General features: G+C 48.9%; 1 protein-coding gene across 1 annotated transcript in view; it reads left to right on the top strand.

The window, feature by feature from the left end:
* The window catches only part of SLC6A3 (solute carrier family 6 member 3), a 40720-nt gene extending 26507 nt beyond the window's left edge, over positions 1-14213 (top strand). The window contains exons 9-15 of the mRNA XM_084781089.1: positions 1790-1902; positions 2900-3028; positions 3573-3672; positions 5383-5483; positions 6862-7029; positions 8014-8085; positions 12917-14213. Of these exons, the coding sequence (XP_084637215.1) occupies positions 1790-1902; positions 2900-3028; positions 3573-3672; positions 5383-5483; positions 6862-7029; positions 8014-8085; positions 12917-12940 (707 nt within the window). The 3' untranslated portion in view covers positions 12941-14213. The remainder of the gene's footprint in view (positions 1-1789; positions 1903-2899; positions 3029-3572; positions 3673-5382; positions 5484-6861; positions 7030-8013; positions 8086-12916) is intronic.
* The last annotated feature ends 1663 nt before the right edge of the window (positions 14214-15876 follow it).

Here is a 15876-nt window from a genome sequence, read left to right as displayed (position 1 = left end):
AGCTATGGACAAAGTCCTCAACACATGGTTCATCGTAAAGTTCCACATCTGAAATGTAGTCTCAATCCAGTCCTAAGAGACGCATTTCTGGGAGACCCAACTCAGTCTCTAGAATCTCTTCACCAGGGTGGTGCCCCCAGAACCCAATACTTCTTGAAGGCCCTACCACCTAACTACCAATCCATCCTCAATTAATTTCAACATGGAGGACTGGGAAGCTAGCTCAGCTGATAAACTACTTGTCATGCTAGCTTGAGGGCCTGATGCAATGCCCAGAACCCTCATTAAAAAGCTACCTTCAATGGCACCTGTTTGTAATCCCAGCACTGGGGGAAGCAGAGGCCAGCAAATCCCTGGGGATCGCCAGCCACGCAGCCTAAACTAATTGATGACTTCTGGGCCAATGAGAAGCACTGTGGCGTGTGCATATACACTCACATCCATGTACATAAACACCAACATGGGCAGGAAGTAACCCCTCAGTGTGACATGCAAGTAGAAGACAAAGAGGGCATGCAGAGTGAGGGAGAAGGAAAAGGCCTCTGGCGTTGAAGAAATCTGACTGGGCTACAGAGGAGGCTGTCTGCTGGGACTGCTCCCCTGCATTCAGGCTTATACTGTGGCCCATTATTGATGACAAGCACATCATTACTCTCTAGAGACTGACCTACTATGTTGGGGGTTGCCCATCCTGTTCCCATTCGCCTCCCCGGGGACTGTCTTCTATTAGGATGCTGCCCTTAGAATCAGGGACACCTTGCCCTGGCTGCATTACCATTGGCTGATCACTTCTGAGCTAGGTCCACTTTCATTGTTCCCTTGGTTCTTTGAGCTCAGAGTATCAAGGGCTTAAGGCTGCAGCCATGTCTCGCTTTCTTTCTGTGAGTTCTCCGGGGACTGATGGCATGCTCTACCCCTCTGAACCCCTCAGGACCCCAGTGGACGAACTCTCAACTAAATATCCAGGCGCCCCTGCTGTAGAGCCTGTGGGTGACATAAGTCTCGCTTATCTAGGAAAGAGTCACTTGAAGGTGACGTTACATTATACATTGCATAGCCAGAGCAGCCACTGGCTGCCATTGATTTCAGAGGAGAGGGAGAAGTCTTGTTTTCTCATATGCTGGGAGGGTAGAAGTCAAGAGTGTACCCTAAATGTAGCGCTTTGTGTTTGAAAAAAAATCAAAATATACATTACTTGAGAAAAATGTATATTTCTGTGCATACTTGTGCACATGTATGGCCTTGCTGCTGTGTGTTCCTGCGTGTGTGGTATGTCTGTGCTACATATATGTGCTTATGTGTGCTCTGAGTGTGTGTGTAGGGGAGGTATGTTTTAGTAGGAGGTGGATACATGATCTGTGCAGAAAGATTAACTAGAAAGACATCTAGGGTTAACTGAGGCAGAAGTACCTGCTGATCCCTTTCTCTGGTCCCCGGGTTGATCTCATTCTTGCCATTCTCATGGACGTAAGTGAGTTGGGGGACAAGGGTGTAAGCTGACTGAGCAGCAGCTCTACTAACTGCTCCTGGAGCACTTCAGCCAGCATCTCCTCAGGAAGGAGGACCCTCTAGAGAAACGGGAAAACAGTGAGGGAGGGAGTTCCAAGTCATGTGAGCACTGCTGGCATTGGCTGAGTAGCCTTAGAGGGCGGTGGAACAGCAGACAAAAAGCAAACTGTGACAAGTAGGGAATTGGGAGGCAAGCGTGTGGCAGTGATGAGCTCCGGGGATGATAAGTAGGGGAAGCAAGAAGCAAGCTCGGAGTAATAATGGGGGTTTCTGCCTCTAGGCCCTGGGTTGATCTTCATCATCTACCCTGAGGCAATCGCCACTCTCCCGCTGTCTTCGGCCTGGGCTGCCGTCTTCTTCCTCATGCTCCTCACACTGGGTATCGACAGCGCTGTGAGTAGTCATACCCCAAGGCTCCATAGCCCTGCCTCGCTGTGGGCCTGTTCCTGGAGAAGGACCCTGCCCCCAGGGGGCTAGGCATGACTCCAAACAGTCCCCACCTCATGTGCCTATCACAGAGCCTGCGCATCAGGTGCAAACACTAGAGACCCTCTCCAGACCTGAGCGGGAGTGAATGGGGTGTAATCCAGCATCAGGGTCTGAACACACACAGAGTGGAGCCCCAGTAGCCAAAGGGTTGCCTCAGGATGGCAGAGTGACTGGCCCCAGGGGTACACACAAAGACCTTCCCTGACCTCTGTACTCCCTGATGATGAATGGAAACTGGCTGTAGCCCAGGCTGGACCTTGGAAGCTCTGTTTGCATCCTCCTGGTGTTCAACCTCAAAGAGGCTAGGGCCAGTTTGCTTTCTTAGACTCCTTCAGCCCCATCAACTCCTCGTGACCATTTATTGGGTCCTAACATCAGAATTGGTTGGTGGCACTTTTTGGCTGCCCCATGTCATTGACCCACCCTGGCAGAACTTGGCCACCCTAAGCTTCCTGGAAAGCCTGAACTAGGAATACTTTTTCCCAAGAGCACAGATGTCATGCCATGATCCCACCCTCATCTTCCGCCCAGCTGGTAGCCGATGGGTTTCTTGCTTTATATCAAAGAAGGCACATCTCATGGCCATTGCCTGCAGACAGTAGGCCCTACCTGGCTAGCCCCATTGTAGTGCAACTTGGGGACATATCCAATGCCCAGCCTGGGGCTGCGTTCATAAGACTTTTGGCCACTTGGCACTTTGAAGGCCCAGGGACTCCAGGGTGACTGTGTTGGCCATCCCGGGACTCTTTCTGAGGCATGTGTTGTCAGGGAAGCTTGGGCAAGGCCTCCTTCCTCATCTTACCCCAGGTCTGCTGCACATCCCCCTGAGGGTACACTCACTAAAGGAGAAATTAGGCCCCCGGGAAGGATAGCGCCAACCACCATTCTCCATGTCCCACAGATGGGGGGCATGGAGTCTGTGATCACGGGGCTCGTCGATGAGTTCCAGCTGCTGCACCGTCATCGCGAGCTCTTCACTCTTGGCATCGTCCTCGCCACCTTCCTGCTGTCTCTCTTCTGTGTCACCAACGTATGTAGTTGCCTGCTCCTGTCGCGTCGGCCGCCCTGGTGCCTGGTAACATAGCTGCTGCCATAGGAACAGGCTTACCGCATGACTTCTAAAAGAAGCCTCGTCCTCTGCCTTATGTAAATTAAACCTACTTCCCTGTGGTCACAAGCAGGGCAGCCACGTGTCTGGAACCTGGTCCCAGACAGAATTCAACCTCCAGGATGCACCAGCAGCTGAAGCTGCCTTCCTGGGGCGTGAAATGGAGCTGGAGAGTGGCAGAGGCCATCTGTAGGGTCTTGGCTACTTCCGTACAGGAGATAAACCACCACACGTGGGCATTTGAGTGTTTCTGACCCTTGTCATCAAGTGGTTTCTATTTTCATTGTGATGGGTGTGTCCCTAAGAAGTCGTGTGTGAATCCATGACTCAAATCAAACTTTATAGGGATGAATAAGAAATATCTCCGCACTGAACCCAGAGAATGGGTTGCCTTTTAGGGAGAATGTTCCAATGGTGGAGTTGCTGCAGCTGTCCCTACGTTCATTGAGAGCTCCTTCTCTTTCAGGGTGGCATCTATGTCTTCACACTGCTGGACCACTTTGCGGCTGGCACGTCCATCCTCTTTGGTGTACTCATTGAAGCCATTGGGGTGGCCTGGTTCTATGGTAAGTCTTGATGGTCAGAACAGCATCACTGTGGCATCAGTGTGACAACTGGGCTAGTGTCTTCTGGCTTGCTTTTTGGACTCCAGAAGTGGCTCTCATGGCATCACAGGGTGTGTGACCAGGGCCTCTCTATTGGATCAAGAAGGACAGTCAAGTGGCTACCTGGGAAGCCGTGTTGTGATCAGAGATGTTCAGAATGGCTGTGTTGCGTGGGAGAGTAAGGCTTATTTGGGATCTGGACCCTTCACAGCTCCTGGCAAAGGGCAAATGCCTCATATAGCTAATCAGGTCCTTATTAACAATAACAAAAGAGCTTTATCTCTATCTGGGCAGAGGATGGCCTGCCTGTCATTATGGGAACCTTGATCAGATAATTCAGTTGGTCTGTGAGAGGGATGTCAAACATGGCCACTTCCCACAGCTGTGCCTGACATGTACCTTCTGGACCAGCAAAGTAGCTTATGCATTAGGTCCTTCTATGAGAATAGCACATCAGCGATTTATGTACTAAGTGATCTGACGCTGATCACAGGCCTCTTAGGAGCTGGATGGAGGTGGGGGATGAGCTTCAGGATCCTGAGGACTGAGGTCCATCCTTTCTAACCATCCCCTGCTTATATTGCCACAGTGGGATTCTAACGATGTCCTGGAATGTGAATGGAGCTCTAGTCAGAGACTCTTTCTGATGAGGCCATGAAGTCTTCCAAACTTCCCAAAGCTAGACACCCCATTGCCGTCCCACAAGCCAGCGACCAGCCAGAAGTGGATGAAGGGAGTCGCCATTAAGATCCCCTTTCCAGGGGAGGCGTGGTGGCACACGCCTGTAATCCCAGCACTCGGGAGGCAAAGGCAGGCAGATCTCTGTGAGTTCAAGGCCAGCCTGGTCTACAAAGTGAGTCCAGGATAACCAAGGCTACACAGAAAGACCATGTCTCAAAAAAAAAATCTCTTTGCCAATTCTTGAATAAGAGAAGTGGAATAATGTCACTGAAAGAAAAATGTTTCTAAAGTAAACTGCTGAGAGAAAACACCAGTTATTAAGTATCTAGAGATAGCCTTAAATTAAGAAAAATCAACACACACACACACACACACACACACACACACACACACACACAGAGGAATATTCAGCCTTTGAAAGCGAAGAGATTTTGATAGATGCTCCAACATGGGTGAACCTCAGAAGCTCACATGCTAACTGAAGCAAACAAGTCCCCAAAAGACATGTACTGTGAATATATATATATATATATATGACCCTGAAAGGATCCAAGTCCCTAGAAGCAGAGATGGAATAGTAGGTGTTGGGGTGAGAGTTGGAGCTGATGCAGTCTCAGCTAGGGCACATGAGAAACCTCCAAAGATGGAAGGCAGTGATGCAACCACTGAGCCAACCCTCAAAACAAGAAGTTTTGTGTTAGATGTGTTTAGACACAATGTTTGACAGGTTGGAAATTACTGCTTGCAGAGAGAGTAGGGAGGCTGTGTGACCCAGAGAAGGAGCTGAACCGAGGTAGGATTGAAGTATTGCTGGTCCCTCAACTCCGCTCAGCGGACCACAGGCCTCTTTGAAGCACCACCAGAGTCAGTCAGTACATGGCTGAGTAGAATCAGGGCTATGGGGCCTGAGGGGTGAGGCCCCTAGTGTCAAGAAGAACTTACATATGTCCAGTTTCATGACTAGTCCCACAGCCACCTCTTCCCTCTTAGGCGTCCAGCAATTCAGCGATGACATCAAGCAGATGACAGGGCAGCGACCCAACCTGTACTGGCGGTTATGCTGGAAGCTGGTCAGTCCCTGCTTCCTCCTGGTAAGGACCGTGGGCCCTAAAACTTCCTGCCTGCTGCTGCCCTTGAATCCATCCCGATGCCTTGAAGTCACTGAGAAGGATAACAGAGCTTTGCCTAGACCTATGCAGTGGCTAGCAGCCACTTAGATCCATCTGATATATGAGCTACACAGCCAGCTCATAGCCCGCTGCAGTCAAACTCGGGCACCCACTCCATGGTCATATGTGGAATACAACCAGTATCAATGGCCAGGGTGACCTGCCTGGGAACCCTGCACAGCACTGGCCACTTGTCTCTGACTGAAACAGTTGGTCCTGTGTGTGTTTGTTTGTTTGTTTGTTTGTTTGTTTTTAACTATCTCATCTCTGTCTTCTCCCTATTGACAAGCTCCCTCTCCACATAAAACAGCTGGCCTTGATCTTAGGAGACATGACAAAGTCTTCATCCTATATTGCTTTGCAGAGTGTTAGATGAAACCTTTAAATTATGCTACACGTTTCATTCCACCAACTTCATGGAAGCATAATTTATGTAACTTTAAACCTAATTTTAAATCCATCCCATATAAAGTTAAACCCTTAGCAGAAAAAAAGATGTTACCTTGTGGTTTTCTAAGTCACTGTGTTACCATCTGGCCACAGCAGCCAGTGCACACTGCAGGCATGTTATTATGTGGCTTCTACAGCAGGTAACACTTCCAAACAAACTGACCAGACCAAAGCCAACTTACGTGTAGAAGTGTGGCTTTGCCAGGCACAGCGCTTTCTTTAAAAAAAAAAAAAATGTGTCCTCGGTTGAAACCAAAAACAAGAGTGAAATATGTGTGTCCAACCAAGTGTTGTCCAAGATGGTATATTTGAACAGTAAACTTTGCTGACCCTGCGAGATAGACACAACAGGTGAGGATTTGTACCCCAAAAACACATCCTAACCCACATCCACTGGACTTGTATGTTTAGGAAGGGCTATTGTGCCCAGACACGACATGTGTAGGTGTGCAGTTTACACTGATCATGTGCAGGTACAAAGTACAGGTGCCGTATGAAGCACAAGCTTATGTACACTGTACACGTGCAAGCATAAACTGCAAATGCATAGTGCATGCCTGGGTATGCAGTATAGGCACGAGCAGGCTGTTAGGTACACATGTAAGCACACTTATGTGTAGGTATGAAATACGTGTGTAGTTGCACAGCATGTGTATAGATGTATCACTGGTGCCTCAGGAAGAGGCTGTGTTGCTTGGGCCAGACCCAGGCATTCGGCTAGGGTTGGCACTTGTGGCCTGTGTGGCGAGGATCTCTTTTAGAGATCTCTTTTAGAAAGCTTTCTGGCTTTCGGCTCTATATTTACACCTGCCAGCAAAAGCTGCCTGACCTCTCTGCCCATTTCTTTCAGTATGTGGTCGTGGTCAGCATTGTGACCTTCAGACCCCCGCACTATGGAGCCTACATCTTCCCAGACTGGGCCAATGCCCTGGGCTGGATCATCGCCACATCCTCCATGGCCATGGTGCCTATCTATGCCACCTATAAGTTCTGCAGCCTGCCAGGGTCCTTCCGAGAGGTGGGTATTTTCAAGGGGCTCCTCGTCCTAATGGTTGTGTCCCCATCTCTGGACCATATCCGCCATCAGGGACCTGGAGGTGGTATCATGATGGGGCGATGGGCTGATTCAGCAGAAAGGGGGGGGGGGTGCCATATTTGTGTTTGTGTGCCAGTGTGTCCACACCTGTCCGTGTGGTAGGTGTATACATCACATCTGTGACTATGCATGTCCATTTGTCTGTGTGCACACATGTATGCCACTTTCTGTGAAGTGCCTCTGTGCCTCCATGTGTCTATGTGATGATGCCAGTCTATACCCATATGTCCTGTTTGACACTCCCCACCCCCACTCCCCACTGTTCCTGGAAGAGATAAGAACTTCTGTGAGTGGAATTGTGAGTGGACTGATGCCCAGAGCCAATCCCACACTTGAGTCACAGAGGCTTCTCAAAGCAGTTTCCCTGGACTGAGCAGCAAAGCCCACTGTACCTGTGGGGCCCAGTGACTGACTCCACCTTGGAGCCACAGTGTCCTATGATGTTGGACACTGTGTCAGGTCCCTCGTTTTACAAGCTGGCACTCAAAGGCCCCTGTCAGTCAGGCCAGACTGTGTATGGCCAAGGGAACAGCCCCCTGGCTACTATACTTCTAGAAGGAATGGGGTTGCCATGGTGTCCAGATGAGAAGCAACAACAATCTTAGGACCTGAAATCTATTCTGGGAGCCTGAGTGACAGCTGTACCTCAAGAACAGATTAGTAGACAGAAACAATGCTTTGTGCAGGGGATAAGTGATGGGGCCTGAGGGAGGGACAGAGACCTCAGCTAGCACTGCAGCACTACATCAGAGCGTTGTTGTTTTACTCTCACTCGGAGTTAGGGACCTGAGGCCATGACCCCTGAACCTGGCTCCTTTTGGGAGAGTCCTTGTTATCATAGCGGGTGCTGGCTGGTCTCTGCCAACCCAGGTCGCGTGTTACATCAACAACCCCATTCTCTCTTAGAAACTGGCCTATGCCATCACGCCTGAGAAAGACCGCCAACTAGTGGACAGAGGGGAGGTGCGCCAATTCACGGTGAGTCTGCCGTCCTGTTTGACCCTTAGGGAAGGGATTCAGAGAGATTTGAATAGTATCCTCACCCCACAGTCGCTCCAACAACCTCTCCCCGCCCCCCACCCCAGAAGACCAGGAAGCTGTGTACAGGAATTTGCCACACCAGCAGAGCTTTGGTGCTGGCCAGGGCCACCCAGAAGCCCTAGGTTGTGGGCAGGGCAGCCAGCATGTAGAAGAGGCCCATGAAGAAGAGCAGCCATGGTGACATTGGCAGGGACGCCTGCATGGGGGGAAGAGCCCTGTGGGGACAAATGTGAAAGTCCCTAGCCTCTATGCCCTCCATTCTTGGAGACAAGAAAAGTATCATGAGACAAAAGGCCCGGAGCAGCTCCAGAGGCCGAGCCAGGTGGGCCAGGGCTCCTAGGGGAAAAGCTAAGGAAAGCTTGGAGTTAGTCAGATGTCCATCAGGGAAACTGAGAGCAGGGAGGCCAAACTGAGTGAGTGGAGTCCAGCCTGGTGAGATGTCCATGGAGGAAGCAGGCAGGCTGGGGAGGCTCTGATGAGAGTAGGGTCCCTCGGGCCCCGTTTCACTCCTCTGCTCTCTCCTTTGAGAGCCAGGTAAGTTCTTCTGTCACACAGGCAGGTGACAAGTGTTGTAAGCATGTATGCTGTTGAGAGGCTGCCCCCTCCCCATCCCATGCACAATGCTCTTTACTCTGAGAATTCTGTTTGGTGGTGAATGTAGCCGCACCTGGTATCTTTGGCTTGTGTGGAACCGCCCCTTTCACCGCCCCTTTCACCGCCCCTTTCACCGCCCCTTTCACCGTCTCCGTGGCTCTAAGACTTCGGTATCATTTGCAAGGCTAACATAAGCCTCAAGTTTCACCCTGATGAACTGGGTCTTTCACATACAGGGGATCTTCATCTCCTACATTTAATTCCGTTTGCCCTATTTCCTGTTTATTTTCCTCCTTTTGCCTTTTTGTTGGCTGACCTTTTTGCTTTTTCTTACTCCACTCATCTGTCTCCACTTTCTTGGAACCTGCATACTTTAATCCTTTCAATAGTTATCTTGGAGGGTGACATAGCCTCAAAGTCCAAAGTTAATGTCTCAACTCAACTTTATGAATATTAGTTACATGGCTTAACTCCTGCTACTGGTTTCAGAGTTACTGTCTTCTGCTCCACGCCCATCTTTTTAACCCTGAGTTAGACACTGCTGCCGTGGATTTACTGTGTTACTGCTCTGTGGGAGCCATGCCTGGGGTTTATGCATGCGTACGTGCTGTTCATGACTTCACCATATTTTTGGTGTGTATATTTTCTTCTAGAATCATTTTCTGGGTTCTCAAAAATCCTTGAGACATGTCCTTAGCGAGCTCGCTCCACAGACTCCCGCCTCTCAGATATCCATAAGCCTTTCGTGTTGCCTGCGCCCCTGAAAGCTCAGAGACCCCTGGTCCTATGGGACCTTCACAGCTGCACTTTAAAAATTCTCACTAGGCTTTGTGGCACACAGCTTAAATCCCAGCACTCGGGAGGCAGAGGCAGGTGGATTGTTGTGAGTTCAAGGCCAGCCTGCTCTATAGTGCAAGTCGTAGGAAACCTTGTCTCAAAAAATAAACTACAACAACAACAACAAAAAACCCCTCCTTTTCTCTCCTGTTTTGCCTCTGGGCTCTAGAGTACATGCCTGGCTCCTTTGGGACTCTTATTTACATTTGGGTGTTTTTAAATTTGGACTTAGAGACACAGCTGCACAGTGGCTCTGGTCACTGGTCCACACATTGTCTGCTCCCTTCCTGCCATTTCTGTATTCTTGGATGCTTTCTGATGCATCTCCCATGATTCATGTTCCCATAAATCAATGGGAAGTTCCTTTGCCTTTATCGATTCATCCAATCATTTGTAAATTAATCAATGTTTTTCTGTGAGCCAGTACAGAGAATATTTACCCTTTTGCCTGTCACAGTTTCTTCTTTTAAGGTTTGTTTTGGGTCTTTTTATATCTTCTATGACATCATCTGAGATTTGAAGCTTTCTGCTAGTTGGAGTCAGTGTCAGGTGACTGACTGATGTTGTTCACTAAGGTTTTGTGTATGTGTGTGTGTGTATGTGTGTGTGTGTGTGTGTGTGTGTGTGTGTTAAAGATTAATCATAGCCAAGGCATGTGGCTTTCCCTTAATGCATCCTGGATATTTTTTAACATCTGTGTGTGTGCATGTTGGGGTGGGCAGTGGTCGTGCATGTGTGTGCACGCCTGTGAAAGCTGTAGGAATATTCTAGGCTATCCTGAGTGTCGTCCACAGTAGCAGTTTTCTCAGAGGTAGAATGCCATCTACTTCATTTGAGACAGGATCTCTCGTTAACCTGAAGCTCACCAACCAGGCCAGCCTAATGCAAACCCCAGTGATCCATCTGGCTCTCCCTCCCCAACATTAAGATTGTAAACACAAGCCACCATGCCTGACATTTCCACACAGACTTCCTGGGGTTGAACCATGTCCTCACACTAGCAAAACAAGCCCTTTACCAACTGGGCCCTCTCCCAGCCCCCTATATATGAGATATTTTGGTTTTGTTTTTATTTTGTACAGGGTTTCACTATGTAACTCTGGCTGCTCTGGCGCTTGCTTTTCAGACCAGGCTGACCTCTAACTCACAAAAATACACCTGCTTCAGCTTTCCGAGTGTTGGTGTTAAAGGAATGTGTCACTATACCTGGCTGGATTTTTTTCAATACCTTTAAATATTCTTGGAGCTCCTTGAATCTTTGGAGGTGTGCTTTTTAAGATCTGTTTGGTGGGTCCCAAGAGGCACAGGCATAGATCTGTCTCTCTGCTGCAGCACAGGCTTGAGTATAGAGGGTTTCCAAGAGGGGCAGGCCCACAGGTCCCTCTGTGCCACTTCCCATACGCTGTCACAAAGCTGTCCTGGGTGTCACACAAGCTGCTCAAGACTCAGCCCCACTCTCCAGGTGTTCCCTGCTGCTCTGTCCTGCAAGCTCCAGCCACACGGGTCCCCCACATTCCAGGGAGTTCTCTGGGATCTCACTCTACTCTGAAATTCAGAAGCCCTCAGAGCAGCAAGCTGGGTAGCTAGCTGCCTCAGTCATTCTTCCTGAGGTATCACTTAACCACGGCCATCTGACGTCCAGTGTCTTGCAAATCCCATGAACACATGTGGTGTTTAATTGGGGCTGTTTCAGATGGTAGAGGAAATTCAGCCATGTTAGTCCCCTTTGATCAGAAATAGGAGTGTGGCTCTGGTCCATCCATTTTGCCTGCTCAGTAATATTATAATCTATCCCTGTCTCCCTAATCATATCCAACTCCTCTAGTAGCTGCATTTTAAGCCTCATTTTGTCCAGCAGAACACACATCTCTGGACTCACACGTGTCATTTTTTCTGGCATCCCACACATATCTGTGTTATATTGTGCCAACTGCAACATCTCTGGTCCTGTACTTTGGACTCTAAGCTCTGGGTTCTAGGTTCCTTTTTTTTTTTTTTTTTTTTTTTTTTTTTTTTTTTTTTGATGATCCTTGCTCAGAGCTCTGAATTCCTAGTCTTTGAAAATATGTCACCTTGCAGCCTCCTTTCTCTTGAAAGTATTATCTAATCATCTGCTTCTATTGGTGACAAAGTCAGAGGGGATGAGGCTGTACCCATTGCTGCTTGGACAGTGTTCTGGGTTCTGTCCCTCATCTGGATACCTTCAACCAGAATTCTGCTTCTTCCCTGGACCATATGCCACACTTGGCCAGTGCCTGTGCTGGCCTAACCTGCAGACTTCCTTAGGCTATGCCCACCCTAGGTCATGCTGTGGCATGTCTGACCAGGAATGAAAAAAGCCCCAAAGGGCCACTTGAGGAGGAAACCAAAGAGATTATTCGCATGAGGCAGCAATGGTCATGGCCTCTCTTCCATTTCTGGCTCAATGTGTCAGACAATAGTATGTGAGCATTGTTTTCTAAGCATTTGGCAGCACAGGTCTCAGTAGTCGGTGTCAGCAAATGCCTCGCGATCACACACACACACACACACACACACACACACACACACACACACAATGGGTTGAGCGAGCAGCAGAACAGCAGGCTGCTGACCTCACTTCCCAAGCCATCCATCCATGTGCTGCTCCCCACTTGTACCTGGATCACACTCAGCCAAAGAGGCTTTGGGGTGCAGCGTGCCCTGGGATGGACCCAAGAAAGTGTCAGCATGCAGGGGAGGAGGACACTGATGGACCACTCATAAAACAGCAAGAGGAGCCAGCCGGGATCTAAAGATGTTCTGCATGTCTCACGCTAGCGGCTGGTCACAAATATGCCAGCTTGAGGCCAGAACTCTGGCCTTGTAAGCAAATGAGCCCCACGAGGCTTGGTTATGCGTTGTTATGTTGGTTCTGTTTTGCTTTGCTTTATTCTGCTTTGGTTTTTTTTGTTTGATTAGTTGGTTGGCTGGTTGGTTTTTGTTTGTTTGTTTGTTTGTTTTTGTTTTTGAGAATCTTACAGTAGCTCATGCTGGCCTCGAACTCATAGCAATCCTCCTGCCAGCCTCCTGAGTGCTGTGACTGCAGATATTAGCCACTGCACCTAGTTTCCATGTCTCTTCTTCAAGTAATTCAGTACTTGAAAGTTTACACCAGGTCATTGGCCCTTGGGGCCCCTCAAGAGTGGCATCCATCATTGGTAAGCCTCCCCATGGGCGAGTGGTATACCACCTGTCGAGTCAATCCTGATTTCATTATAGGGTCAGTGGCCCATAAGCCATGATTCTAAGGTCTGCTCATAAGCCATGATTCTAAGGTCTGCTCCTCGCTTCTGAATAAATGATGCTTTCTTTCCAGCTGCGCCACTGGCTGTTGGTGTAAAATGGAAGGAGACAGCAGCCAGGCAGGCCATCTTAAAACAGCAGGGACAGGGAGATCACACAAGGAAAAACCGAAGCGTCAAGAAAGGAGGGCTACTTCCACTCTTCCCCTTTGACATGTGGAAGAATAATCAAAGCATGGGCTTCAGTCTTTGACTGTTCACACCCAATCCATGCCACAAAGAGTCCTCCGTCTGTGTATGGCTGTAAAAACACACACCTTGATACCTGTATATACACTGTGCCAGAATCCTTGTGCTCACAGTAGTTGCTGAGATAATTTCTTTTGCTTAAATTTACAATGTCAGGTATCCTATTTTGCTGTTGGTAGAAAAGACAGTTAATACATGCCAAGTCCTTTCCTGGTGCTTGGCCCTGAGCAGACACCATGACCTTAGCATCCTGTTCACACGTTATACATGCAGGGTCTGTTCTGAGCCACGGAGGACAAGGGACTTGGTGCAGGTGACCAGAGACTCTGTGTTCCCTCCCCCCTTATATTTGAGATAAATAGAATTCATGAAATAGGGTTAGGAGACAACCCCTACTCCTGGCCCCTAGGAGGGCTGGTCAGCTTGCAGTCACTTCAGTATGGACTTCTAGGACACAGAGAAAGTGTATTCCTCAGAGCCAGTGTGTCCCCACTTTCTGGGCACCTGCTTTGCACAGGGTCCCAAGGCAACCTGAAGCCTGGCCTGGAGCCTTGCCTGATCTTTGGGGAAAGACACCTCTCTTGGGTTTGATTTCCCACCTGTACCTGTCACATCAATGCACATTATCCATGTTATAAATGGCTTTTTTAAAAATCATATTTATGTGTGACTCAAAATTATTCTCAAACTGCAATGTTAGTTCGTTCAAATCCATTTTCTGAAGAGTAATTAGCAATACCATAGGAAGAAGACATGCCAAGAACCAGCTCCCCACAGAGTGCTGGCTTTCGCACCTGGAGTGAAAAGTGGCAGTCAAGATTTTCCCTTGAGATGATAAATGTGAGCTTTGGCCTGGCCTGCATCCCATAGGCATGGCACTGTGTGTCTGTCAGAGAGAGCCAACCTTGACACGAGGGACTTGAATGTGCCACCAGGTGGAAACGCAGGCCTGTTGGCTTTGAGACTGTAGTGTGGCTGAGAAGGATCAAGTTTACTATCTCCCCTCTGAGGAACAGCTCCATGTAGAAATCTAGGTGTTGTCAGCATCTGTTTTTTGTCTCCATAGCCAGTACCTTCTGTGGGTCCTTATAAACAATAAAGGAAATACATGTTGGAAACAGGCTCATCCATGCTTTCCTGTGTTTCTTGGCTCTGTTGTCATGTACAATATCCATCTCGCCTGCTCACACATGGAGAAAGGGGTGGGTCCAGCTCCCCTAGAAAGAACTCTTTCTTCCATCCCAGGACCCCACTCTACATCCCCTGTGCATCTCCACACTGGATCTCCCAAGTCTGGATCAAGTTCATCTGTGGAACTCCCTCACACACGTGCTAGTTGTAATACTGACCCTGCTCCAGGTCCATACTGCTGTGATGTATGTAACACTCACTTTGTATTGCACCTGCTCACTTCAGTAGGTCCCACTGCCCACCTGCTCACCTCCTCCAGCCCTCCTCCTCCTATTAGCATCCTGTCAGCTTCTTCCACATCCAGATTCAGGCCCTCAGCCCAACGGCCACCATAGCTAGCCGAGATCTCCTTCCAGAGACACACCCACAGATCTTCTGAGGGGGCCTCCATTGTCTATTCTACCCTGTGACTGGGGGACTCCTTGGACAGTGGGGGACCAAGCTACACCTGGAGGAAACCCCCACGTGTCTCCTTATGCTTGGTTTGCTGCAGTTGTGCTCAACTGTCCCAACTCTGTGGCCCTTTAATAGAGTTCCTCATGTTGTGGTCACCCCAATGATAAAAGTCTTTCATTGCTGCTTCACAACTGTAACTTTGCTCCTGTTATGAATCATGATAACTGATATTCAGGATATCTGCCATGCAACCCCTGTGAAATGGTTGTTTAGTCCCCCAAAGGGGTCACGGCCCACAGTTTAGCAGACTATGTTTAGTGTGACTTGCGACAAGCCATGTAGTCATCAATACCATGACAATACAACAGTCTCCCTGTAGCCCATGATAGAACAGGCACCTCCATCAACACGATGACTACTGTCATGTCTCAAAAGAAGAACCTCACTTCCTTCAGGTCTTGGCCCTCTGAAAAAAATGACGGGTGAATCCATGTTGACCCCAAATCTACGTGATGATCAAAGGCCTCATCGCCAGGGCCCACTGCTTGTGAGCCCCAGAATGCTGGCTATTTCAGTTTCAAGAGTAGTAAGAACAGCTTCCTGACTGGTTGTGGCTACTGTCTGTAGTGCATGCCACTCTGCAGCTATGCATACAGCTGTGCTTGGTCAGGGTTAGGGAAGGGGTGCACTGCCAATCCCTGTGGCTCAGGGCATACACAGGGAGGCCTGGGGCTACTTGCCATTCCGCCCTTCCTAGTCTCTAGCTTTTGACTGTTCACACTATGCCACACACAGCATAAGAGGAGAAGGCATGAGGGCTAAGTGGAAGTCCAAGCTCTCAGAGGTGAGTGCTAAGGACAAGTACCTTGAGAGAACACAGGGAACCTCATGTAGATGATGCCCCAAGTGAGGCGACCACCAGCATGTCCCCAGAACCATTAACTGTCCTCCCAAGCTTTATAGGCATCCAAACCTAGGAGGAGCTGTGCAGAAAGCTGTCAATGGCTGGAGACTTTCCTAGTGCCCATTACAACATGTGATTCAGAAGATGTCCCAGGGGCCAAGGGCATGGGAGATATGTGCCCCAAACATGTGAAAAGGCTCTTAAAAATCAATAAAAGGGTGGTTATCTGAGGAAACAGACAAAAGATGAGTGGGTACTGAGTTGTTCATCTTTTATTACCATAACACTTTCCTG

This window comes from Acomys minous (assembly GCF_964271855.1).
Source record: "Acomys minous genome assembly, chromosome: 5".
Lineage (NCBI taxonomy): Eukaryota > Metazoa > Chordata > Mammalia > Rodentia > Muridae > Acomys > Acomys minous.
This window is presented reverse-complemented; position numbering and strand designations above follow the sequence as displayed.